The sequence below is a fragment of the Thermobia domestica genome, chromosome 2 (genome assembly GCF_964235325.1).
Source record: "Thermobia domestica chromosome 2, izTheDome1.hap1.1, whole genome shotgun sequence".
Lineage (NCBI taxonomy): Eukaryota > Metazoa > Arthropoda > Insecta > Zygentoma > Lepismatidae > Thermobia > Thermobia domestica.
In genome coordinates, this window is record NC_137455.1 from 317,110,322 (window position 1) to 317,135,447 (window position 25,126).

The 25,126-nt window shown below is 35.2% G+C and overlaps 1 protein-coding gene across 6 annotated transcripts; it reads right to left on the reverse strand.

The window, feature by feature from the left end:
* Positions 1 to 14,454: 14,454 nt before the first annotated feature.
* Positions 14,455 to 24,882, reverse strand: LOC145679848 (PI-stichotoxin-She2a-like). 6 transcript variants are annotated; one of them, XM_081750366.1, is made up of 4 exons: positions 24,716 to 24,755; positions 20,360 to 20,449; positions 17,371 to 17,466; positions 14,455 to 14,734 (listed from the first exon to the last, which is right to left on the reverse strand). In XM_081750366.1, the coding sequence occupies exons 1-4, from the start codon at positions 24,747 to 24,749 to the stop codon at positions 14,529 to 14,531; spliced, it is 426 nt and encodes a 141-aa protein (XP_081606492.1). In that variant the 5' UTR covers positions 24,750 to 24,755; the 3' UTR covers positions 14,455 to 14,528. The 6 variants fall into 6 exon arrangements, with proteins under 6 accessions (XP_081606492.1, XP_081606491.1, XP_081606496.1 ...); XM_081750365.1 differs by lacking the exon at positions 24,716 to 24,755 and adding an exon at positions 24,295 to 24,346; XM_081750370.1 differs by lacking the exon at positions 20,360 to 20,449 and having other exon boundaries at positions 17,371 to 17,455; positions 24,755 to 24,882.
* Between the last annotated feature and the right edge of the window lie 244 nt (positions 24,883 to 25,126).

Here is a 25,126-nt window from a genome sequence, read left to right on the forward strand (position 1 = left end):
GTTCTTTTGTTGTTGTAAAGGCGAACCTGTCCTTTGCCCTGTCGCTTTGTAAAGTATAGCGATCTTTATTCTTTGGACAATAGGCTATCTGCGCACCATATTTCGATTATATTCAGCCAGTAGTTACGAAGAAATAAAATAGAACATACAAGGCAAGCCGAGCCGAGCCTATCGCCGGCCGAGCTCGGCCATCACATGTAGTGATCTTTATTCTTTAGATGATTGGGTATTTTCGCATCAAGTTTGGTTTAAATTTAGCTGATAGTTACCGAGGAATAAAGTACTACATACACACACACATAATTACAGTACATCTGGAGTAAAAGTACAACATCCGGTCAGCTTACGCCGGGAACTAAAAAGAAAAGTCCTAACATCAGGATCACAAATAGAACATACTATATGTAAGCGGAATCCACTTTCAACATCGCAATATTAATGGGGGGGCGCTTGAGCCGGGTGATGCTCCCTGACTACGCCACTGTCAGACATGACCTACAGCTTAAGGGGATGTCTTCCCATCATCAGAGGCTTCAGAATCTTCATAAGATAACATGTAAAATTTAATTCATAAATATCTTAGAAAATACTGCATTTAAGAACTGGTAATTTTGTTGCCAAAGAGTAATACAATTCAGATGACTGTCACAATTTTGCACCTAATTACTTGGATTAATTGTAATGCATTCTTCCGTATTGAGTTACTGCAGGTAAAGAGTGAAAAGACCACTTGCAAACCTCATGAATTACTATGGATGACATTCTTTGAAGAACAAATGCTGAGGAGGGGTGTATTATGACAATTTGAAAAGTGAAACCCGTGTCTACCCCTCTAGTTTCATAATCATTTATGTCTTGAGCAGTCTCCCTTTCCACTCCCACCTCCCACTTCCCACTGATTTCCCACAACTTTACGACACAACTATCTGAATGTGCTTTTTTGGCGTAAGTTGGTATGATTCACGTGTCAACAAAATACTTCGTAGAACAAAGATAACGATCTTTGAAACCTCAGTATGGAATGTCTTTCCAATTGCTTTTCTACATCTTTTGTTGGTTGAAACGGATGGATTCTCCTTCGAAGCAGTAGCTTTAATCTCTTCCACTCACAAATGTACAACCAAAAAAAGTCTAAATGTTTCTTATATATTTGCCTATTTCTTTCGTTTTCTGGAAGGATAGATTTCTTTTCATTTTATAATATTTATCACAAAAATGCACACAGTGCGATGTTTCTGTGGTTAGAACAGATTAATTGTGTGCAGGGATGGCAAAAATCAAGTTTTCGTTGTAATTTTTTTTTTAATAACTAGAGTTTGGTTTATCAAAACTCCATTATATATTTACCATACTCGCGTGTGTCAGTGTGTGACAAAAATAAATAAATAAGTAAAGTATTTCATGGATCATCACCAAATTTGAAAAAATACAAAGAGTCAAGAATTAGGAAGTGAGTTTGTTATTAAAATAGTCTTCTCAAACCGAAAGTGGTTTAAATAAACCATTTCCGTTTTGATCATTGATCATCATAGATCGAAAAACGTAATACGTATTAAGATCCGGGTTTCTGTTTCGTAAGAACATATTTAATCTCTATTATTAACTCTCTACTAAAACCGGAAGTGGTTCATTCAACTCAATATCTATCAACTCAACTCTTTATTGCAGTAATTTCTCGTTTCAATAAATATTGGTCTACATAGAGCAAGAGCGGTAGATGAAAGCAGTTTTCTCCATTCGGATAGCTCTCAAGTGTCTCAAAAGTGCAGTGGCGTAGTCAGGGGGGCTCACCCGCCTCAAGCTCTCCCCATTAGTGTTGTAATGTTGAAAGTGGATTCTGCTTACATGAAGTATGTTCCATTTGTAATGTTAGAACTTTTCTTTTTAGTTTCCTTAGTAAGTTTCCTTAGGGAGCTTGTAGTTTTACTCCAGATGTAATTAAGTATGTGTGTATGTAGTACTTTATTCCTCGGTAACCACCAGCTAAATTTAAACCAAACTTGATGCGAAAATACCCATTCATCTAAGGAATAAAGATCACTACATGTGATGGCCGAGCTTGGTCGACGATAGGCTCGGCTCAGCTTGCCTTGTATGTTCTATTTTATTTCTCCGTAACTACTGGCCAAATAGAATCGAAATTTGGTGTGCAGATAGCCCATTATCCAAAGAATAAACATCTCTATACTTTGTGGCCGACTCGGCAAAGGACAGGCTCGGTTCAGCTCTGTTTGTATGTTGTACTTTATTTCTCGGTAACTATTGGTCAGATTTAAATCAAATTTGGTTTCCAAGTATCGCTTAAGGAATAAAGATCATTATATATTATGTCTGGGCTCGGTCGCCGACAGTCTCGACTCGACTTGTCTTGTACGTTGTATCTTCTTTTTCAGTAACTACTGGCCGAAATATTTTAAACAGGGACGCAAGTGGAATGCAGGACAAAAATGTCCTTCTCTCCTCTTGCCTTATGTTTTCTTACTTACTTGACAAAAGTTATATTATTTTGCTTGGTGAATTCTTTTCCTTCAACCTTCAGAAAATCATGCTTTTGCAAAGCTCTGCATTCTTTTAATCCCCAAACAGAAACATGATGGCAAAAAGTTTCGGAATGTGTTGCTATTTTCACTGCTCGCTTCTCATTTTAGATAGTGTATATTTGCAACAAAAGGGGGAAGTGCATCTTTGCAGTCTCTAAATCCGGCCCTGTATATATATATATATATATATATATATATATATATATATATATATATATATATATATATATATATATATATATATATATATATATATATATATAGTGGCGGTTCCAGGATATGAACAAGGGAGGGGCTAAATCATAGCTTGCAGCTTTATCCAGTGTAAAGCAGAATTGAAGCCTATTTTAACCAGTGTATACCTGATCGTCAAGGGGGGGACTATAGCTCCTATAGCCTTCCCTCGGATCCGCGCCTGTATACAAGGGCGCCGATTTCTCTGTAAAATGGGGGGCCTCATTTAGATGGAGAAGGCATATATGAGGATTTTAAAACAAATTGCATTCAAATTATTCCAAATATTATATCTTCTTAAATACAATAAGGGGGCCCACATGTGCTTTGGGGGGAGTCCCGGGTCACCTTGGTTCCCCAGAATCGGCGCCCATGCCTATATAGAGGAAAGGGGGGCAAAGTGGATATATGAGGCAAAGCGAATAACGCAATTTACAGTCAACTGAAAACAGAGGGCAGGAAATGTTTGCCCCAGTTTATGACGTCACTAGTGAAATAAGAGAAGGACATTACTGTTTTGTGTGTACGTGTTGTTGTTTAGACGAGAGAGGAGAAAAAAAGAAAATAACCATTTTGCTAAAAAATTCAAGAAGTAAGGGTTTTGAAATATTTTCTTACTATTCCGTAGAATTTTTGCGAACACACTATGCATGGACAGGGTGGGATCTTAGCTATGTTATCATGTTTGAGAATTATCGTAAATACGTCGTCCATATGCTGTAGACAGTTTTTTGTCTCATGTGGTAGTGTGGGGCAAAGAGAATAATTTTAGAAGGGGCAAAGCGAATAGCGATTCACTTTGCCCCAAGCATAATGCAGTACTGTTTTAGAACATCTGTTTGGCACTAAATGTAGTATTGACGGTGCGTATACGTTGCAACACAGCTAATTTGAATATTGAAATTCATATTGAATTTGTTCCGTTAACACTCGCCGAACAAAAACATAGCAGTAGTAATAGTAGTAGTGGTGGTAGTTGTAGTAGAGTAACATCAGTAGTTGTTGTAGTAGTAAGTTGGCTTAGGATAGGAGTTTGGTTAAATAATCGCAGCGGCTATTAACGCAACTTATCCTATATTAAACTATGTAATTCTATACCACTGTTAAGAAACTATTAGTTTGATTTTACATCTTTTAAAATGATTTTAATTAACTTCAGTTCTTTGTTTCTTCGTTTCTCTACTTTTTGCCTCGAATCAATTTACGTAAAATGTTCCATACATGTTCAGTACTAATGACTACAATGGCGTACGGTGAAATTTTGTTCGAGGAGGGGGAAGCTTGAGGTCTCTACGTGCAGAGGAACTATCGAGTACCCCTATCAAGGAATGTTTAAAACAGAAGAGGGCGAAGAAGTATAGCAAGTCTACTATGTCTACCGAACCAAGTACTGGTGCAACTTTCGTAAAGAAAGTACCAGAGAAAAGAAGGAAATCTACCATTCAAGGTTCTCCTGCAAGAAGAAATGTTTTGCTGCGGCTATAGCTCTCCCAAATACATCTGGAATTACAAAGAAAAAACATTCAAAATCACCAGAAGGAGACGGTAGTTACCAATGCAAGTTCTATAATGAGTATTATTCAGATCTACTTAATGAAGACTGGATTCAGTGTTCTATTTGTCTGCCATGGTTTCACGAAAACTGTACCGATTATTATAAGGGACAAGACATTTACATTTGTGATCTGTGTAAACCAAGCGTGTGATGTGATATTATTTTCAGCCTTTAGCCTTATTATTGTTTTTTTTTTTTTTTTAATCTGTTTGCTACTACGTAGATTGTACTCATTAGGGTTACTATAGATTGAAAGAAACTAGATACTAGATGCCTACTTGATAAGAAAAAAAAAACTTCTATGGACTTGAGCGTTTTAAACATATTTAGGGATCTTGTGTATGCAAGCTTTGTCTAGACTTAATTCTATATTTAAATGTGTTAGGCTAATACTCACAAAATATTAAACATTTTGATCTTCTGGTAGGTAAAGCAGTTCATTTAGGTGTCATTCTTTTATTATCTTAGACTGTGTACACATATATTGTTCTTCTATACAATTTCTATTTCGCATATCTGTATTAAACCCTGACTTTTAATGTATGAGTTTTTGCTTATTCACTTTGCCCCACTACCATGATCCGCTTTGCCCCACCGGTGGGGCAAAGTGAATAAATTGCAGTAGTTCAGTAATTAAGCAATATCATTTATGTATATGCAATCCTTGTTACTATTGTATTGTTATTTGAAAGTTTAATAATCATAAAATATTTCCTCAAAACTTTGGTTTCCTAGTCTTAATTTTAGTTGCCATTTGAGGCCCTTGAAGTTAAGTGATCCGCTTTGCTCTCCTTTCCTATATATATATATATGAAATGCTTGTGTGTGAACGCCACCTTGATGAGTTTCTCGCTACGCAACTGCAAGAATACCTTTCATGTCCTCTATTGATCTTCAATTGAAACCGGAAGTCGTAGGAATAAACCACTTCCGGTTTCAATAGTCATATCCATAGAACAGGAATTGTAACAGTAAGAAGCGGTTTTCTGCATTCTATTCAGCGTCCTAAAAATAGCTGCCATCTTCTGTCGTAGGCCACTATTCAAACCGGAAGTGGTCGAAAATCAGAAACTTCCAGTTTTAACGTTGAGAGTTATAGAATAAATCTATAATTGATAACAAGAAGCTGTTTTCTGCAATCAGTTAAGCGTCCCAAAAATATACATTTCGTCTGTATTCTAATCCCTCTACTAAAATCGGAAGTGGAAGAAATCTATTACCTTTTGGGGTTTCGGTGTAGGAAAATTCGGTGTAAGAAAATTCGGTGTACAGAAAATTCGGTGTACGGAAAACTCGGTGTGGGGAAATTTAGGTGTAAGGTAGATTCGGTGTAATATATATTGAATATTAACACTTACGATAATTTACGACACTTCATATTTTAAAAACGAAAACCATAAAATGTAACGAATAAAATGTTATTACCTATTTGAAGGAAAGCTTTTATTTATTTATTTTCTTTCTTTCTTGAGTCCAATACATATTTCATGTTTTTTGTGGGGTATTACTATAAACTACTTTTCATCACACAATGAAGCTGACACTTTTTGTCAGAAATAAAACAATTACAACTATAAGTTCAGAGAATAGTTATAGGAACAACTAATAAAAAACACCTTTCCTATAGTACATCATCGAACATATACAAGGTGATTCTTTTAAAACTCACGGATTTCATTTGGGTCTAGAATTTCTAACTAAAGTCCGATTTTCATGCGGTTTGTGGCAAATGATCAAGGAACGTTGGGAGATTTATGGAACTATGTTTACTGGTTTAAATTAATTTGGGGTAATATCGGCCACGCCTCTAGAAAAGCAGCAAATATTCGCCACAGTACCGAATTGGAATTAGGTGAGGTGTGGTGTAGAGATTTGAGTTTTTTCGTTAGATGGCAACCTCGCGACGGTCAATAAGAAACAGGAAACTGGGCCGTTGTATTGAGAATTATGCTGTGCTACTGTATCAATATGATAAAGACAGAGTTACAACAATGTACCCTTTGAAGCAACGTGATTTTATCGTTAAAAAGTTTTTGGAGAACGGGATCTGTTGTTGCTACGCAAAGGGCATTTACACGCAACTTTGTCTCACGTTCTGCCCCAAACAGGAACATAATATGGTCGCTAGTGAATAAATTGCAGGAAACAGGATCGCTTCTGAGTAAGACAGGGAAGCATCGGACCCCGCTCTCGGATGTTGTGGAAGCTGTCAGTTACCGACTCTGTCACCCAAGAAATCTCTCTGTCGTTTGTAGCGATAAACCGGCTATTTAACATGTGATATATGCGTTACCACTAACACTTTATTTTGGGGGGCCTGGTGGCTCAATAGTAGAGCGTTCACCTCCTGTGCTTGGGGTCCCTGGTTCGATCCCAGATCGCGCCGTGTGGACTTTGTGGTGGACAAACACCGTGCTTGTTGGTTTTCTCGAAGTTCGCTCGTTTCCTCCCACTTTCTCATTTCATTGATTTCTCATCATCACCGTCTCCTTTAGCCTAACCGGCATAACCGCGGGACTTAAAACTTAAAGATTTCATTTCATTTCACTAAAACTTAATTTGTATTCTTCAGTTTCGCTTCAAATTTCCAATATCTCATTCGAACTGTAACGTACAATGGCGAATATTTGCTGTTTTTCTTGTGGCCTGCTCGATATTACACCGGATGAATTTAAAACAGTAAACATAGTCCCATAAATCTCCCATCCTCCCTTGATGATTTGCAACAGACCGCATGAAAACCGGACTTCAGTTAGATATTCTAGAGCCAAATGAATCCGTGAGTTTTGAAAGAATCACTCTGCATATACATATGTAAGATTTAAATATTTATTTATAAAATAGACATAAAATCGTCAGAACATTTTTGAAAAATCTACAATTTTCAACTTTAACCGTCTAGTAATCTACATTTTCTTTCTTTCTTTCTTTTTTCTAGGAGATTCTAGGAGACATCCTCTAAAACAGCATAAAAACTTAATTTTTAAATTAAATGTTGATTGGTAGCGATGGTCGCTTCGCTAAATCACACGACGGACATCAAAAAACAAATTTCTCGTCATGTAAGGGCCATGAAATGTTAAAATCCGTCGAAATCTACAATTCAAATTATTTCACGATCACAATTTTTCAAAATTTGGTATAGTAGACAGTAAAAGTACGTTCTACACAAAGTTTGAACTTAAAACTAATACGCTCATTTATCCTCAACGTTGAGTTTTTAATAAATCCTACGGTCTACTACAACGAATCTTTCTTTACACCGAACATTCCCCACATTGAGCTTTCCGTACACCGAATTTTCTGTACACGGAATTTTCCTACACCGAGTTTTCTTACACCGAAATTTCCTACACCGAATTTTCCTGCTCCCTGGGGTTTCAATATTAATTGTGAAAATATTGCACTACAGAAACCTACTTTGTTTTATGAACTTTTTTTTACTTTGTCGAGTAGCCCTAACTTGTATTTTCTTTTAAAACATGAAATAAGTCAAACTGGACATCATACGTAAACTAGTTTTACAAATGATTTACTAGTAGAGCTGGAGCAGGAAACTTCGGTGTAGGAAAATTCGGTGTATGGAAAACTCGGTGTGGGGAATGTTAGGTGTAAAGAAAGATTCGTTGTAGTAGGACGTAGGATTTATTAAAAACTCAACTTTGAGGATAAATGAGCGTGTTAGTTTTAATTTAAACTGAAGTAGACCATAGGATTTATTAAAAAATCAACTTTGAGAATAAATGAGTGTATTAGTTTGAAGTTCAAATATTGTGTAGAACGTACTTTTACTGTCTACAATCATTTTTACTGTTTACTGTCTACTTTATAGTGCTTTATATTGAATTGTGTTCCTGAAATTATTGGAATTCTAGATTTCGAGGGATTTTAACATTTTATGGTCCTTACATGACGAGAAATTTGTCCTCCAATCAGACACTTTAGTCCTCAAAGTCCTCCAATCAGACAATTTACCTTAAAGCAAACAAACTAAAGTGTCTGATTGGGTGAGAAGTCAACTATTTGTACAACTATTATCTGATAAAACCATCCTGCTTTATATTGCCCTTTCCACTAAGACTTTTTTGATCAATATATTTTTGCATCTTACATATGTATATACAGAGTGATTCTTTAAAAACTCACGGATTTCATTTGGCTCTAGAACTTCTAACTGAAGTCAGATTTTCATGCGGTTTGCTGCAAATCATCAAGGAGGGATGGGAGATTTATGGGACTATGTTCTAATGATTTAAATTCATCCGGGGTAATATAGAGCAGGCCGCAAAAAAAAAAAAAGTAAATATTCGCCATTGTACGTTACAGTTCGAATGAGATATTGGATATTTGAAGCGAAATCACATGTTGAATAGAGATTTCTTGGGTGACTTAGAGTCGGTTGCCATCTAACGAAGAAACTCAAATCTCCACACCACACCTTACCTAATTCCAGTTCGATACAGTGGCGAATATTTGCTGTTTTTCTAGAGGCGTGGCCGATATTACCCCAAATGAATTTAAACCAGTAATCATAGTTCCATAAATCTCCCAACGTTACTTGATCATTTGCCACAAACCGCATGAAAATCGGGCTTCAGTTAGAAATTCTAGACCCAAATGAAATCCGTGAGTTTTAAAAGAATCACGTTGTATATGTTCGATGATGTACTATAGGAAAAGCGTTTTTAGTTGTTCCTATAACTATTGTCTGAACTTATAATTGTTTTATTTCTGACAAAAAGTGTCAGCTTCATTGTGTGATGAAAAGTAGTTTATAGTAATACCCACGAAAGACATGCAAGAGGTAGTGAACTGAAGGCAAAAAAATTAATTTGCTTTTCTTGAAATAGAAAATAACATTTTATTCGTTACATTTTATGGTTTTCGATTTCACAATATGAAGTGTCGTAAATTATCGTAAGTGGTAATATTCAATATGTATTACACCGAATCTACCTTACACCTAAATTTTCCCACACCGAGTTTTCCGTACACCGAATTTTCCTACACAGAGTTTTCTTACACCGAAATTTCCTACACCGAATTTTCCTAGACCCGAGTAGAGCACAGATTATTTACCACTCTGCCCATTGAGTACTGTCTAAGCTTGACTAAGTCAAGCGGAGTAGCGCGTGTGAACAAAGAATTATGAATTAGGAAAACTAATATATAACAGTGGAGTATACTGGTTTGATGGCTTGGGCTACCACTAACCTTTATGACACCTGTACATTATTATTATTATTATTATTATTATTATTATTATTATTATTATTATTATTATTATTATTATTATTATTATTATTATTATTATTATTATTATTATTATTAATCAATTTGTAATAATAATCTATATATATAAAAGAGAACGTACAAAATCCTTTGTCCGCTCATCACGCTAATACGGCTGAACCAATTTCTTTCATTTTTGGGGGGTTATTAGGATTTGGACCCTAGATGGTTTTTATCATATCACTTTAATTTTTAATTACCAGTGTCTTGAGATAATTGACCATTCAAGTGTCCATAACGTACAAATCCTTTGTTAGCTCATCATAGCTAAATCTAACCGTATTTATATGCAACCCGCATGACCGTGTCACTCGGCGGGTTAACATAAATGACAGGCGATATACAGCGGAAAATAGCTTGAATCTTCTGTTTAAAATTTTTTAATTGATTTGCTTATTTTTACAGACACTTTTACAATATGCCAGCACCGGGATGACCGCAGCGAAGCGGGGCGGGTTAACATAAATGACAGGCGATATAATGTTAAGATTTACTGCAATCTTCTATGGTTTTTATCATATCACTTGAAAGCGAAAAAGTAAAAATTATCTAAGTAACAAAGTTTATTGCGTTCCGGGGTGACCGCAGCGAAGCGGGGTGAACGCTGCTAGTAATAATAATAATAGCTCTTCTTCTTTGGAGTAACGAGCAGTTGCTAGTTGGGAGTAGTTCCTCTTTAGTAACGCCTATGCTCTTCCTGCTGGTCTAAAACCTAGAGCCCGCTCCTTTGATGGACGTGGTCCCGGGACGATTTTTGGTGGAAGAGGTTGAAGGCATTACGATGGTTTAGATCCTACCTTAGACTGTTGGTCTGCATCTCCTGTAGTCTCGGTGCTACACCGGAAGGTTGTCAGTGTAGCTCTGGGAACACTGCTTTCGAACAAACAAGCAAATAATAATAATAATAATAATAATAATAAAAACAATAATAATAATAATAATAATAATAAAAACAACAACAACAATAATAATAATAATAATAATAATAATAATAATAATAATAATAATAATAATAATAATAATAATAAAGAAGAAGAAAAAGAAATGAAATGAAATTTTTCAGTTTTACCTCCCACGGCCATACTGGCTAGGCTAAAAGAGACGGTGATTATGAGAAATGAATGAAATGGTGGAATGAAGAAAGTGGGAGGAAACGGGAGAACCCCGAAAATAATATATTCTTTATTTCGTAAATTATCTTATAATACAAATATATTATTAGTGGTGAGCTTATGTCCGCTTTTGCATTAACATAGGTGAGCTTATGTCCGCGACCCGAAAATATACACCAAGTTTTGACTTATAAATATTTTACATAGTGTATATTGAAATATTGTCTTCCATGTGGCCTACATGTGTAAACTTTCAACATGAGATTGATTTTACTAACTCCCTTCCCCCTTTTATACTTGATGAATTGCAACCTCAAACAACAGTTTTATTCCTTAAGTAAAAGGAAGGCACATAACACGTAACCGGACCCCGCTAGTCTACCGTAAGCTTTTCCATTGTCTCAAGATACTGAATCAACGCCGGAAAAGTACTTTAGCTCCCACTGGGAATTGAAACCAAGGCCTATGTGGGGATCCACAGGATTCAGATTCCTCCCCACAAAACTTCGCAAGTCGACGAACATTTGTGAACTTTCTTACTATAAGTATACTTCTTTGTCATCGAAATGATTGACATAGCCTAAAAATTTTAATATCTTTAGCTCTATCATGTTTAATAAGAGGCACTAATTAACAATTACTTGTCGTCTTTTCGGGTGTTGAATAACACAGGTTAAATACTACATATACGTATTAGACCTGCAAAAATCTTCGGATCCCTCCAAACAGAAAAAAAATTCTGGGTGCGTGCCTGGCGTGCTGGCGTGCGTGCCTGGCGTGCGTAATTTATGTAAAATATTTCAAATGCAGCTTCTAAGGCCAATTTACAACATAATATTTTAACATCAATAATGGAAAAAGGAAAGGAGAAAATCAGGCAGGATTTATGCTTAAAGATAACATTCCGACATTCACTTTGTGGAACAACGAAAAAAGCTGGTAAAACCGGTCAGGGTAGCAGGCCACAAGCTTTGAACCCAGGATCTCCCTTTTGCGAAAGAAGAACGCTAGCTACTAGGTTATGCTCGCTAGACATACTAATAATAATAATAATAATAATAATAATAATAATAATAATAACAATATAGTTTGATTCAATATAGTGAACAAATTGGGGATGTGCCTGGATTAAGAATCAGCAAACAACGGTGAAATATTCCAAAAATAATGCAGATTGATAGCCAATGACGGGGCCATGCATCACACAATTTCCTAGCTATTTTGTGGGCTTTGTTTTAATAATAATAATAATATGATTTTCACAGGCTTGCGCCCACCATTCATGGAACAGTTCTAACATAAATTAATCCTACTCTTGTTGTGGACAGCGAAGAGCGCTATGAAAACAAAGCAAGATGAAGAATGAAAGAGATTGTCTATTTTCCCTCCCCTTTGCTACTTTTGTCTCACTCTGTGCTTCCCCCTGACCCTGCTATCCCCTTCCACCTGCCTTTTTCCTTGTATGTGACTGACTTCCTCCTATGATATTCACAGAAATCGATCTCTTTCTTCTCCCTGTCTCTACTTCATATTTGCAATAACAACATATGAAAGTGAAATATTCATTCTGCTTCACCACCTGAAGAACGAAATTCAATGTGACCCTCTGAAGAACAATACAATACATACCATGTCCGAGGAACTCTCCAAAGATCTGATAAGATCTGTAACTGATGAACACAATACCTTTACCAAACCTGTCTGGTCAACTGTGTTACTCATGTGGCAAATAGTATTTGTAACGAAATAGCTCCTGTTCCACACATTTTCGTTCCATTAGATACCCGCAGAGGAAAGAATCTCATTCAGCTGGTACCAGTTGTTGATTTTCTCCCACCAAGCGTGAAAGGAATACCCAAAACAGATTTGTTCCTTCAATTAGTTACGGTACAATAACGTTACATGTTCGAATAACGTTACGGTGTCGTAACAAAAATTGGTGTTATACCTTGTACCTACCTACATTAAATAACCAATAATTTTGTTACAGAGAACTATTTTCGTTACGTTACAGTTACGTTAAGTTATTTACCCCTGGTTTTTATTCTTAATTTGTAGCCTTTTTCCTTATAATTTACTATATTCATTTTAAAATTTGATTACGTTTATGAGCAGTCATGTTAATCGTTATGGGAATAAATAGAGTAGATAATGACATCCGCACTAAACTACAATCAATCAATCAATAATTGATTATCGGGTTTCAAGTCCCAAACTTGACGAACCAGACATCAACCAATGAGATTTTAGAAAAGATAGCTTTCCATCAACGACCACGACTATGAATGTATCATTGCTACAAACCCTAAGATTAAAAATGTGAAAATTGTTGTTGAATATCAATCGGTTTTAATAATGGCCTATCAGGTTTCGTGTCCTAAATTTCCATTTCAAGTCTAAAATTTGGTGGCTAGAAGTCTAAGGTTCAAGGTGTGAACAAGGTTCAATTCCTCAGATTTTATCAATCCATCAGCTATTTTTTCATCAATGACCTATGACTATGAATTACACCTAGAAACTCTAAGGTTCAAGGTGTAAAATTGTTGGTGTGATATATCATTTTATTTTAATTATTACCTATCAGATTTCAAGAACTGAATTCATAAATTACAATTTGAATTCACAAGATACGTAGATGTGACGTCGAACACATGTATCAGATTACAAAAACTAATCAACTTTTTGTGCGAAAGTTCAATCTTCCAAATATATAGAGGTATATACTCAAGTGCTAGAGACACATTTCTAACTTTTTATTTTTAGACAATTACCAAATTTAAAAGTGGGACGTTTTACCACTGTCAAATTTTACCATTGTCACTGTCAAATTTCATAAGATACCAACGTATCACTGTCTTAAGAAAGACAATAAAGTTCTCAACTCATCCGAATGATCTTATGATATAATAAAGTTTTAATACATATGAAATCAAGATCCTCCCAAATTGAATTTTTGCCATTTTTATCCATGCAAGGGATCAATGTGGACCATTCAAATTTTTAAAAGTATATACCCCAAGTGCTGTGCAACAAATATCGAATTACATTGTTGGCAATTTATAAATTTAATAGTGGACCAAATGTACTTCACCCGAAATTTGAGTGGGGCCGCTGTGGCTCTGTGGTAGAGCGTTCACCTCTCGTGCATGAAGTCCTTGATTTGATTCCATCTCGTGCCAAATGAACTTTGTGGTAGACAAACACCGCGTGCGTGGTTTTTCTCGGGGTTCTACCGTTCCCTGCCACTTTCTTCATGCCACCATTTCATTCATTTCTCATCATCATCGTCTCCTTTTGCCTAACCGACATAACCGTGGGACACAAAACTCAAAGATTTCATTTCATTTTTCCGAAATTTGAGAACAGTCTCTCAAGGTGCTCATGTGTAATGAAGGAAAATGGGACCCTGTCCATATGATCATACATATACGTGTAGAAGACAACCACTAACCTAAAGAGCAGCCTGAGACATAAGGAAGATAAATGATTAGTTCACAAAATATAAACCAGAATCCCCAGTTGTACCTCTTTGGGATAAAGATCAGCTGCTGATAGGAGAATCATGCTAATAATAATATCAGCTAACAAAGTGTAAACAAGATGAAAAATAATCCTTTAAAATATCCTCTATTAAAGGATAAAGAAGAGCTTAACACTAAATGCAAGCAAAATAATGAGTAACTCTTTAGGAATTCCAAATATAAGAAATAAACAGACACTGTAAAATGCTTCAATTACCTGTTTATTATTACATATCCTTCTCACATGAAGAGTGTAGATAATAACAATTATACATTATTTCCAATCAATCATATAGAATATTTCATAACGTGATGATGAACCGCATTCTTTATCACATTCTTCCTCCGTTTCGAATCTGTTGAAATTTCCTCCACATCCACTATATATGAAAAAGCGACATGCTTGAACCTCTTGATTAAAGTAAAAATTTCTGAAATAGCCACCACATACGCCTACTTCTGGTTTCTCCATACATTTGCCTGAAGAATAATTAAATATTTATAGTGAAATAAAGAACATCGATGACGATATATACAAATGTTTTATCAAAAACGAAAATACATAGCTGGTAAAAGAATAGTTCTATTTCTTTGTTACATGCGTATTCGGTAGAATTACCTAATCAGGAAATAGCATCAAAATAAAGCATTTATTCGAGTTGTTAAATCTGAGAATCATTTGAAGTCTATACACGTGGCTATTGAAGAGGCCTACTGCTTACATCATAGCCAGGTAAACAAAATCGGACTAATTAATTACATGATTTCCAATATCCAAGAAGCAACTTTACCATAAAGTGCCGTCGTGTAGGGTTCAGTAGCTCCTGCCCTTATATTCCAAAAAGCAAACAATTACTAATTATGTCGTAGCTAAATTAGAAGTTGTTAACTAGAATCTCGAGGCTTTTCTAGAACAATTTATAAGTATGATTGATTTACAAGTACCCCATTGCAATTGTGAGATAAATGCAAGGCTAAAATCACATTCCCGACGAAAGTATCCCTTTGTTTCGGAAAATGTTTACGTTAGTCCTTTTATCTACAACAGCGTTTCCCAACTGGTGTGCCGTGAATGGGCCGCTGGTATGCCGCGAGGAAAATTATTAATTCAATAGCATCAAAATTACAAACGTAGAGAAAAATGTATATTTCTATTTTACATTTCTATGAACCTCTACTATGAATATACAATTTTAAGTTTCGTTATTTTTCTGTTAATTTTTAATGTTGAAAAAATATTTATCATTGTTATTACCATTATTGCTTCTTCATTGTTGCAGGCTATTTCGTAACTTGGAAATTGAAAATGTCATTCAATCTCTTCGACAAAGCAAACATGCATAAAAATTACCTTCATTTATGTTTTAAAAGTAACAGATTCGTTTGTTCGTTCGTTATTTAGTGATATTCCTTCTTAGTGAAAGGTTGGATACCGTTTTCGAAAAAGAAAGCGTATTTTTAAAAGCCTGAGTCCAATATTTCATTGCAATTGTCTTTTTTCTTAAATTAGAATGAAGAATAAGCATAATAATTTACCACGGGAGAAAACCAGCAATCGAGCTTTCTTCTCTGTGAGATGATCAGTAATCACACACACACCCAAAAAAAATACCAGTGTGTTTTATATTTACAAATAATAATATCAATAAGTGTGCCGCGAGAATTGAAGTTACACCCGTAGTGTGCCACAAGGTGAAAATGGTTGTGAAACGCTGGTCTACAGGATAGAAAGGGTGTTTTGCTACTGAATTTCCCCAAAATAATAAAACAAACTTTCTACCACTTTGATTTATCCCTAAACAAAGATATAACTTTCTAAGAAGAATAATCAAATATTTACTTTTGACACATAAACCTCAATCGTGTGTACGTCTGTTTCACTTCAAGGACAGCTTTTATGAGCGATACTTTAAAGTTATAACATCTTACTACAGATGTAACTGTCCATATCGCATTTTTTTCCTAATATTGTATATTCCGACAACTGGAACAAGTTTTATATACCGCGTAAGCTCATAGTAGGAATAGAAAAAATAAATGAACACTCGAACAAACCTTTTCTCGAAAGTGATTATTATGTCTCGAATGTTTGCTCTCCACCAAATCATAAATTTTAAAAACTTGTATATTTCTCTATCTGTTGACATTTACTTTTCCTACTTCAAAAGTTTTAAAAACAATGGGTTGAGACACAAGACAGAACTGAACGGTACACATCCGTCTGAGTCAGAGATAGATATCCGTGAATTAGTTTCTTCCAAACTAGCACTAATCAGCCAACGCTCCTGCAGGTAACTTTATTCCGAGGGTAGAGGGAAAGTATGCAGCTGAAAGAGTGATCTAATAAATTATAAATGAATCTTCTCAAGGTCGACTCCCCTCCACCCATGTAGAGGTCTTCCGCAAAGGAGGATATGTGTATTAAGAAGAATTTTATCACGCCGATTTCGGTATAGCTCTAAGTGAGGTAGCTTTACCTAATACCAAGAAAAAGAAATTGAGAGTAGTAGCATAATTGCAAAACATTTATAACTAAAGCAGTAGAGAAAATGAGTTTTATTCATTTGCAAATTTTCTCTTCGTTATTAATGACATAGCAAATAACATGAAGGTAGAGAGAATTGTATTATGCGACACATCTAAAATTATTGTTTCTATATGATCATGTAGACTGTAAATGTACAGCGCTATAAAGTTCAAAATTTCTATTATGAATTGAATTATAAGCAATGATACAAGGAGACCAATATAATAGTGCACGCGTAATTTGTATTATTTGTCGCCTAGTTTCCAGTATGTCCTTAGTTTGAAGTAAGTAATGAGTAGTAGTGACATCTACTTTTTGAAACCATTATTTGTCGGGGTACTCAATGTGACCTACAGATTCTGAACTGCACACCAATAATCTTGAAGGTGATAAATAAATGTTTCTTGAAACAGCAAATTCAAACTTCATGACTTATGGCGTATGTAAAAATGTTCCCTTTCCTGTCCCATTGGACTTCTAAAGTAAATTAAGTTCAACACCATCAATTTAAAAAATTAACCAAATGTTCTTGTACTTGAATCATTCTTTCATAGTTATGGTTATTTTCTTATGTTAGCAGTACGCTTACCAGCACGATTTGATACACAGCCAACTAACAGACAGGAAATAAACAAAATTACACTGCTTCTAAACACCCATAAATATTGCATCATCTGAAACGAAACTGAAATATCAGTTAATAGAAGATATACTTTAAAACCAGTTCAGATAATCGTGTCAGGTATCAAATAAATTAAAGTATATAATATATTCATAAGACCAAATTAAATATTTCAAATTTCAAAAAGCCTTCGATATGAACATTGCTTGAAATTTTATATTAAAATAATTATATTTTCATAAACCAACTTTCTTTCTGCATTTAGTAGATGATTTAAAGGAAAAATAATACAAACTGATATTGACGATAGGGTTGTCATTTCATAATAAATAACAGTTTCTTGCAAATAATGCTTTTCTTTTGACATTTTATTCACTTTGATACTTCGAATTATGAAACGCCATATATCATTTGTTCTAACAAAATTCAATCAATCCATAATAAAGTGATTAATTCAATTGTATTGACAAGAAGAATAAGAAGTTTCTACTATGCAAAGAACGTAATACTTTCTCGAATAGTCAGTCAGTGTTCAGTAAAGTGTGACATGGGAGTATCAACAGGTATGAAGTGATAACATGTGTGAGTGATAACTCAAAATCAAATAAAGCGTACTATTTATATGGACTTATAGTTCTTGCTATGCTAGTGATTTCAGGAATAGAGAAGAATCCAGGACCCCTCAACTCACATAAAGCTGATATAGTATTGATTAAAGATATACTTGATGCTTTGCGTAATTCAAGTAATAGTACTGTGTCAGAAATGAAACGATTAAACGATATTGTGGCTAGACTAGTGGACCGACTTGAAAATTTTGAGGTCAAGTTCGAAAGAATATCAAAGGATATTGGTGACTTACAAGACTACACGAATTATCTTGAAAGCAAAATAGAACACTTACTAGGGATGATACCATACCGGCACCAAGTACCTGGGGAAAACCTATATATCGTCTGAAAGCTCTTACCATGAGAAGTACCAAACCGTTTTAAAATCACGGGCAAACCCGGAGACTGACCCTATATGGGGTCAGTTTGTTGGTGTTTGTGACCCTATCTATGGTATATTCAACAGAAATAAAAATGAATATTACAATGTATCACACGTAAGCCCCTGAGCCCATCGTGTTCCTGTTTGGCTCACTGCTAGAACGTGATTCGGGTAAGATTTTGATAATATCACTTTGCACATAGACGTACCCATTTCTTCAGTGTTGCCAACGAATTGCAAATACAATGTGGCAGATGGTTTCTGTACCACTCGATGTATATCCATGAAAACGCGGCATAAACACCATTCGTCACTAGAGAGCCAATTATATTTAATCCGCCTGAAAATTACTGATGATGACGATATGCTTGATAGTTATTTTACTATAATCTGTTTATTGACAAAGTATGAGTAAATGTGCCTGATAAATTCGCATCTGTACATAACCACGTAAATGGATAGTTAATATAGTCATGGTGATACTATGGAGGGAAACCGCCTTGTGAATGGGTAGTTCGAGCGAAGCAAATGCAGAACCCTCTTATATGTATTATAAGTGCGTTGAATCCTTCATGAGTAATCACGCTTGTGGCGCCAGTGATAAATGTTACCTGTGTTGCTAATGTGAAATCCTAGATGCTTTAATGATGTATGGTATTTCTCATACGCTCTAGTCTCCATTGTCTGTATAGTTGTCGTCCTCAGTTTAAGGTGAGATTATTTGTTCCTTGAAGTTTGAAATAACGTCAGTCACAATCGGTTGTGTATATATACATGTAAGTATCAAAAGAAGGAAAGAAAAGTATGAAGCCAGTGATTACTGTTAACATTCAGGAAACCACATTAAGGGAATCTGGAAAAGCGATATCCTGAACATTAAAAATTTAGAGTCTACACTTCATCATTATTCGAAGACGCAATGCGTGAAGTTGTGACAATTAAGCTACATAAATCATTTAATATTTAAACACAAATGTCTTTATAGCATTATTAAAGAAACTTTATTGAAAAGAAAAGAAAGGGAAAGGTTGTTTCCCCTTTGCATTCTGAGAACAACGTAAATAGGTCTCATATTAGTGTAACATGTTTATATTTCACTTGCAATATCACTAATTTGTATATTTATGAAGTATATTATTATTAGATCAGCTCACAAACAAATTCACCTCAACAAAAATATTAAGAATATGCCTTTTAAATTTTATTAGGTTATTTTACTAGAAATCGCCATGTTAAGCACACAAGTATACAAACGTATTGTACATCCTCGCACACTATGTACAGCTCACAGATAACGAGAAGAACCCTAGCAGAAGTAGTGTGACGTAGGTATGGGCTCGCCCACTTTCCGCACGGGGGTTTCAAATGACACCACGGAATAGCACACAAATAACTACCCGGAGTGGCAGACGACATCTGAGTATAGACCACACCTCAAAAACCGAAAACGGACTTGACCGTGTCGTTGACCTTTCCCCGCTTCCCTTGTTTTAGGGTTCTTCTCGTCATCTGTGAGCTGTACTATGCACTCGCAGACTTGTAAACTTGGACCTTTTAACGCACACTAGGTGACGTCAGTTCCGGAATTAAGCGTACTTCAAATGTGCACATTTTATCTTTTGGACACGGCCTAAGTTAAAACAGAATAAATGAAAAACTCTTTTCTTTAACCACAAAGAAAACAGTATTAATCATGACTACTTTATCGAAGGAACTATTTTAGAGACACCTAAATTAATTAAAGATCTACGGAGAAGTGCAATTTGATTCTAAATTAACTCTCACTTATCATATTGAAAAGTTATTAATAATTCAAAAAATGAAATGAATTGAAATCTTTAAATTTTACGTGCCACAGTTATGCCGGCTAGGCTAAAGGGGACGGTGATGATGATAAATAGATGAAATGGTGGAATGAATAAAGCAGAAGTAAACGGGAAAACCCCTGAGAAAAGCTACACACACACTAACTGTGACTGAGTTCCGATCTTTAAATGTTTCCAATGTTTCCAGTGTTTCCATGGCGACGAGAGTTGGTCAGTCATCAACGAATCTGTGAATGATATACAAATCAATATTCAATTAATTTCTTCCATAGTGGGACGTTCCGTTAGTTTTATATTAAACAAGAGATGTATGAAATAATAAATACATTTGCCATCTCGTGTGATTGTTCGTTGTCATGTAAAACATAGACATTAGACTTGGGCGTTCGTTTCAGAGTAACCATCTTTTTGTTGTTGTATCTCATTTTCCTTGTATGGAGCGCAATTATGAGACACATACTAGATTAATGTATTTGAGAAATAACTAAAATCTGTCTGTGTCCTAGTATGTAAAGTTTCAAAAAAGCTATATTCTGTAGTTTAGGCAGTTCTATAGTTTTGTTTCTGAGTAATTTTCAAAATTGTAATCCTACATTATTATGTCGAAAAAACATAAGCTGCATATCAATGTACTAAAACATAAATAGAAGTAACCTAAGTTGCCTTTTAGTGAACAGCCTAAACTTGGTCTAAATTTGTTTCATAAACCTGTTTTTTTTTAACCTGAAACCATCTAATATAGATTATTACTCTATAGACCTATTATAGTCAACTCACGAAAATGTTAGAATAACATCAGTATTTATTTCCACTTGCTTTGTTAGTTATTTTCTTCTAAGCCAAATATTTGTATATCTTTATGCAATAGCCCTAGAAATACCAGGGGGGGGGGTAATTTTGCCCGCGAGTCCTTTTTTTTTGTTCAATTTGAATACCTTAAAATGTTTTACGGATTCTCATTTTTTTTTTTTTTTTTGTTATTGTTACTTTCGATTAGATGATCATTTTGGAATTTTTCCACCTAGGTTTAAATCAGTGTGGTTTTATATTTTAAAAAAATACATGTCGTGCGGGCTGATTTGACCCCCCTCCCCTTGGTCATAGGTGCTACCCATTCTTTTATTTTTCGATGATTTCTTAATTTTGATTTTTTATGTCCAAAATTTAATTCTTTTAAAGTATATTGAATTTTCCTTTATATAAACACTTAGCCTTACATACAGCCGGCACTAAAATACCATGATATCTTTCTGATTGGATAAGATAACCAAATGATCATGAAAGTAAGTATCGCTTTTATACAATTAACTTACTCCTGCAATTACTCCTGCTATCTAGTTGTATTATCAACTGACTGTTAGCAATCCGATATATACCAGAGGAGGATTATAGGGTAGATATTGTCGAGTGTTATGTTTCCTTCTTAGCAGAATAGGTTTCTTTGGTGGAAATGGAACAATTTTGATTACGGATATGTTCACGATCTGTCAACACGAGGAACAGTAGACTGTGTTTGGGTCTCTTGCACATGTTGCTGTGTGATTCGAGGCTGTGTAATAATTTATCAAATTCAAGATGTCCAACAAATTTCTAAGTAACGAAGAAGTTGAAAATATCCTCTGTGAAAGTGACATTGATGATGTGAGTGACGTTGAGGAAGATGACGAAACTATTTCGTATGACGAAAGCGTAGAAGATTCTAGTGAAGAAGACTGTGGTGTTGCAACTTGTGAACCAACCGTATTTGTTTGTAAAAGTGGACGGAAATATGTAACTAAGCCCCCAAGACAACACAGAAGTTTAGCTTGTAACATAATACGTGAAAGTACAGGACTGAAAAAAGAAGATGAGATAAATAGTATTGCGGAAGCTTTCAAAAAGTTCTTGCCACCGGAAATTGTAGACTTGATTGTAAAATATACAAATGTGGAAGCGAGTGCAAGGAACATTGAAGCTACAAACGAAAACGAGATTTATGCATTTCTTGGTATTTTGATTCTAATGGATGCAAACTATGACACGAAACTGCCTGTGGGTGATCTGTGGTCAGGGATGTTAGGTAGAAACATATACATTGCAACAATGAGTCGTAATAGATTTAGAGAACTGATATCAGTGATACGATTCGATGATAAGAACACAAGAACAGATCGACGTAAGACGGACAAATTTGCTCCACTGCGGGAAATTTTTGAAATGTTCCCAAAGTACTTTACTCCGAGTGAAAATTTGACAGTGGATGAAATGTTAAGTCTACTTCGGGGAAGATGCCCGTTTAAAGTTTTTATGAAAAGCAAACCAGGCAAGTACGGTATTCTTGTCGGTATGCTTGCAGATTCTTAAAGTCGTTATGTGTTAAAATTTGAGATTTATGCAGGGAAAGATGAGAGGTCGCAAAAAGATAGAAATCCAAAAACAGTAGTGAAGAGGCTTACAGAACCATTCAAAGGGACAGGCAGAAATATCACAATGAACCGATACTATACTTCCATTGAGTTAGCTGACGAATTATACACCAACAACAATCTGGCAGTCGCTGGAACTCTCCAACTGAATAGGAAAGGCATACCAAATGAACTGAAGGACACTAGAATCGTGCAGAACATTCGTCAAAGTTTGCGTTCACTGACCCTTCTACCGGTAAGCCACCTGTTACGCTAGTGTCATATATTGCTTCGAAAAATCCACTACGAAACATACTTATGCTTTCCACCAGCATAATGACGATCGAGTGAACCCAAGTGAATCCAACAAACCTGATATAATTATTTACTATAATGAAACAAAGGGTGAGGTGGACATCATTGACCAAATGGTTCGACAGTATTCATCGAAGCGGGGAACAAGAAGATGGTCTCTCTCACTTTTTTACACACTCGTGGATGTTGCTGCTCTAAATAGCTACACACTATTTCTACTAAATTTCCCCGAATGGAATAACAAGAAAATGGAAAGAAGACTACTTTTTCTGCCTCAACTTGGGGAATCTCTTTTAAAACCGTACATTGAAGAACGGGTCTTGAACATAGACGGCCTCAAAAAGCCAGTAGTATCAGCAATGGAAAGCGTTCTGGGAAGGAATGTCCGTCCTAAAGAATTTAGGAAAAGAATTGCCCCAACTGAGCTTCCTTCAAGGAAACGTTGTGATCTGTGTGTTTGGGAAACTCAGACCAAGAAACAGGAGGACAATCTCAAGAAAGTAAAAACGAGATGTGAACGGTGTGAACATTTTATTTGTGAATCCCATTGTACCCATAAGATCTTGTGTTTGAAATGTGATGCTGGTGATGACACATAGAAATAACTTTTCTTATTTGTAACACATACACACACAACAGTGCATATGTAAAAGGCCTAAGGGCAAAATCTAGAAAAGACCACCGTGTCTATGTCTAGAATACACAATATAAAGTATATATATTGATCCTTTGTTACATAGTGAGAAAGACTAATAGATAAATGTTCAGAAGTACGCCAAAAGTATGAATGGGACAGTATATAAACGAGAGTAACTTACATCTTAGTAATTTTAAATTTTTGCCTAACCTTATATAACCTGAACTTTATATTTTAATAAATAAAACAAGCATTTTCGTATAATATATCAGTGATTTCACGCATTTTTGGTATATATACACTACCAGTGCTGGAAATATTCTCGGTTTTGAAATTTGTTCAACAGTTTAACCATGAGTCAATAAATAAAGTCTGAAAATTACTTGAATCGAGCGCGGGAAAATTTGAACCCCCGTTGGTACTTCACGTAGCTGACGCGAGCATGGTCTTTCTAGGGATAGACACCAAATAATGAAAAATTCTTTCTCTAGCAATTAGACTCCTTCACACCTCAGTATCTCATACAGAAAGCTGGGGACAACAGCTGCCTCATAATGATCCACCCGGTATCTTATAATTACCCTTTTGGAGGAAAATTATAAGACAGCATAAGTTTGATATTTACACATCAACTTATGAGATGACAGGAAATTGCTTGGCAGCAGATTGTTACCCTATTCCTGATTTAAATGGTGAAACACTCGTATCACACCAACACACCTGAGATGTGCTTTACCTTTATGCCAAGTAAACATGTACCAGTATTTCCACATCTTCAAAACTCAGAGAAGTCATGCTGACATCATAACTACCTGTGCACATCGAAATAAACTTCCGTCCTACGTAGCCTGACATACCACAGATAATCACCCAATAGCAGTGATCAATTGTTGTGTTATCATCTCACATACTTCACAGAAATTACCACTAAGTTGATAATGAAATGTAAAGAACAATTCGTTAGTGACCAACGGAAACGAATTTAATTACAAGTTAATATTTGCACTATAATATATTAAGGATCATAAACTATATTTCAAGAGGTTAATGTATTTATGAGGCTTCAATATTAAATATTTGGTGACTAATCAATTAGAAATGAGTTATTAAAATGTATTTCCTGTGATGTAAATAAAATGATGATAGCAAATAACTACATCTTTCATGCACACAAGTTTCCAAAAGCACCATCTTACCATCATTAATTCATTAAGAAAGAGTAAAATTTCCGAAGATAACTGTATTTAAGTTTCATTCACTTTACAGGTAAACTGTATTGCAGAAACATCAACATATCGCTTTGTGAGTAGATGTTTATTAATGACTGTTAGATGTTGTTGCTACATCGATTGTATTCTGAAAAATGTGTATAAATATGTATCAAGAGATAAAAAGTTCTTAGCAGCAGCAAAGAGAACACTGTTGTAAATATTATTAATTATCTGATGTATGTAAGGTTCTCCGTAAGAATTGCTGATCCAATTTGATATATATATACATATGGGGGTGGGGGTGTTCGTGTGCGTGTGTGTGTGTGAGCAAGGAGTTGGATTCTGCAGTCAAAAGAT

What these genes read in the sequence shown, in the direction of transcription:
- LOC145679848 (XM_081750365.1), bottom strand. Translation starts at nt 24,331, where the DNA reads ATGTGGAAATACTGGTACATGTTTACTTGGCATAAAG. An exon ending in CATGTTTACTTGGCATAAAG is followed by an intron (nt 20,450 to 24,294) that starts GTAAAGCACATC and finishes TATCATTCACAG; the next exon opens with ATTCGTTGATGACTGACCAA. An exon ending in AACTCAGTCACAGTTAGTGT is followed by an intron (nt 17,467 to 20,359) that starts GTGTGTAGCTTT and finishes CTGATATTTCAG; the next exon opens with TTTCGTTTCAGATGATGCAA.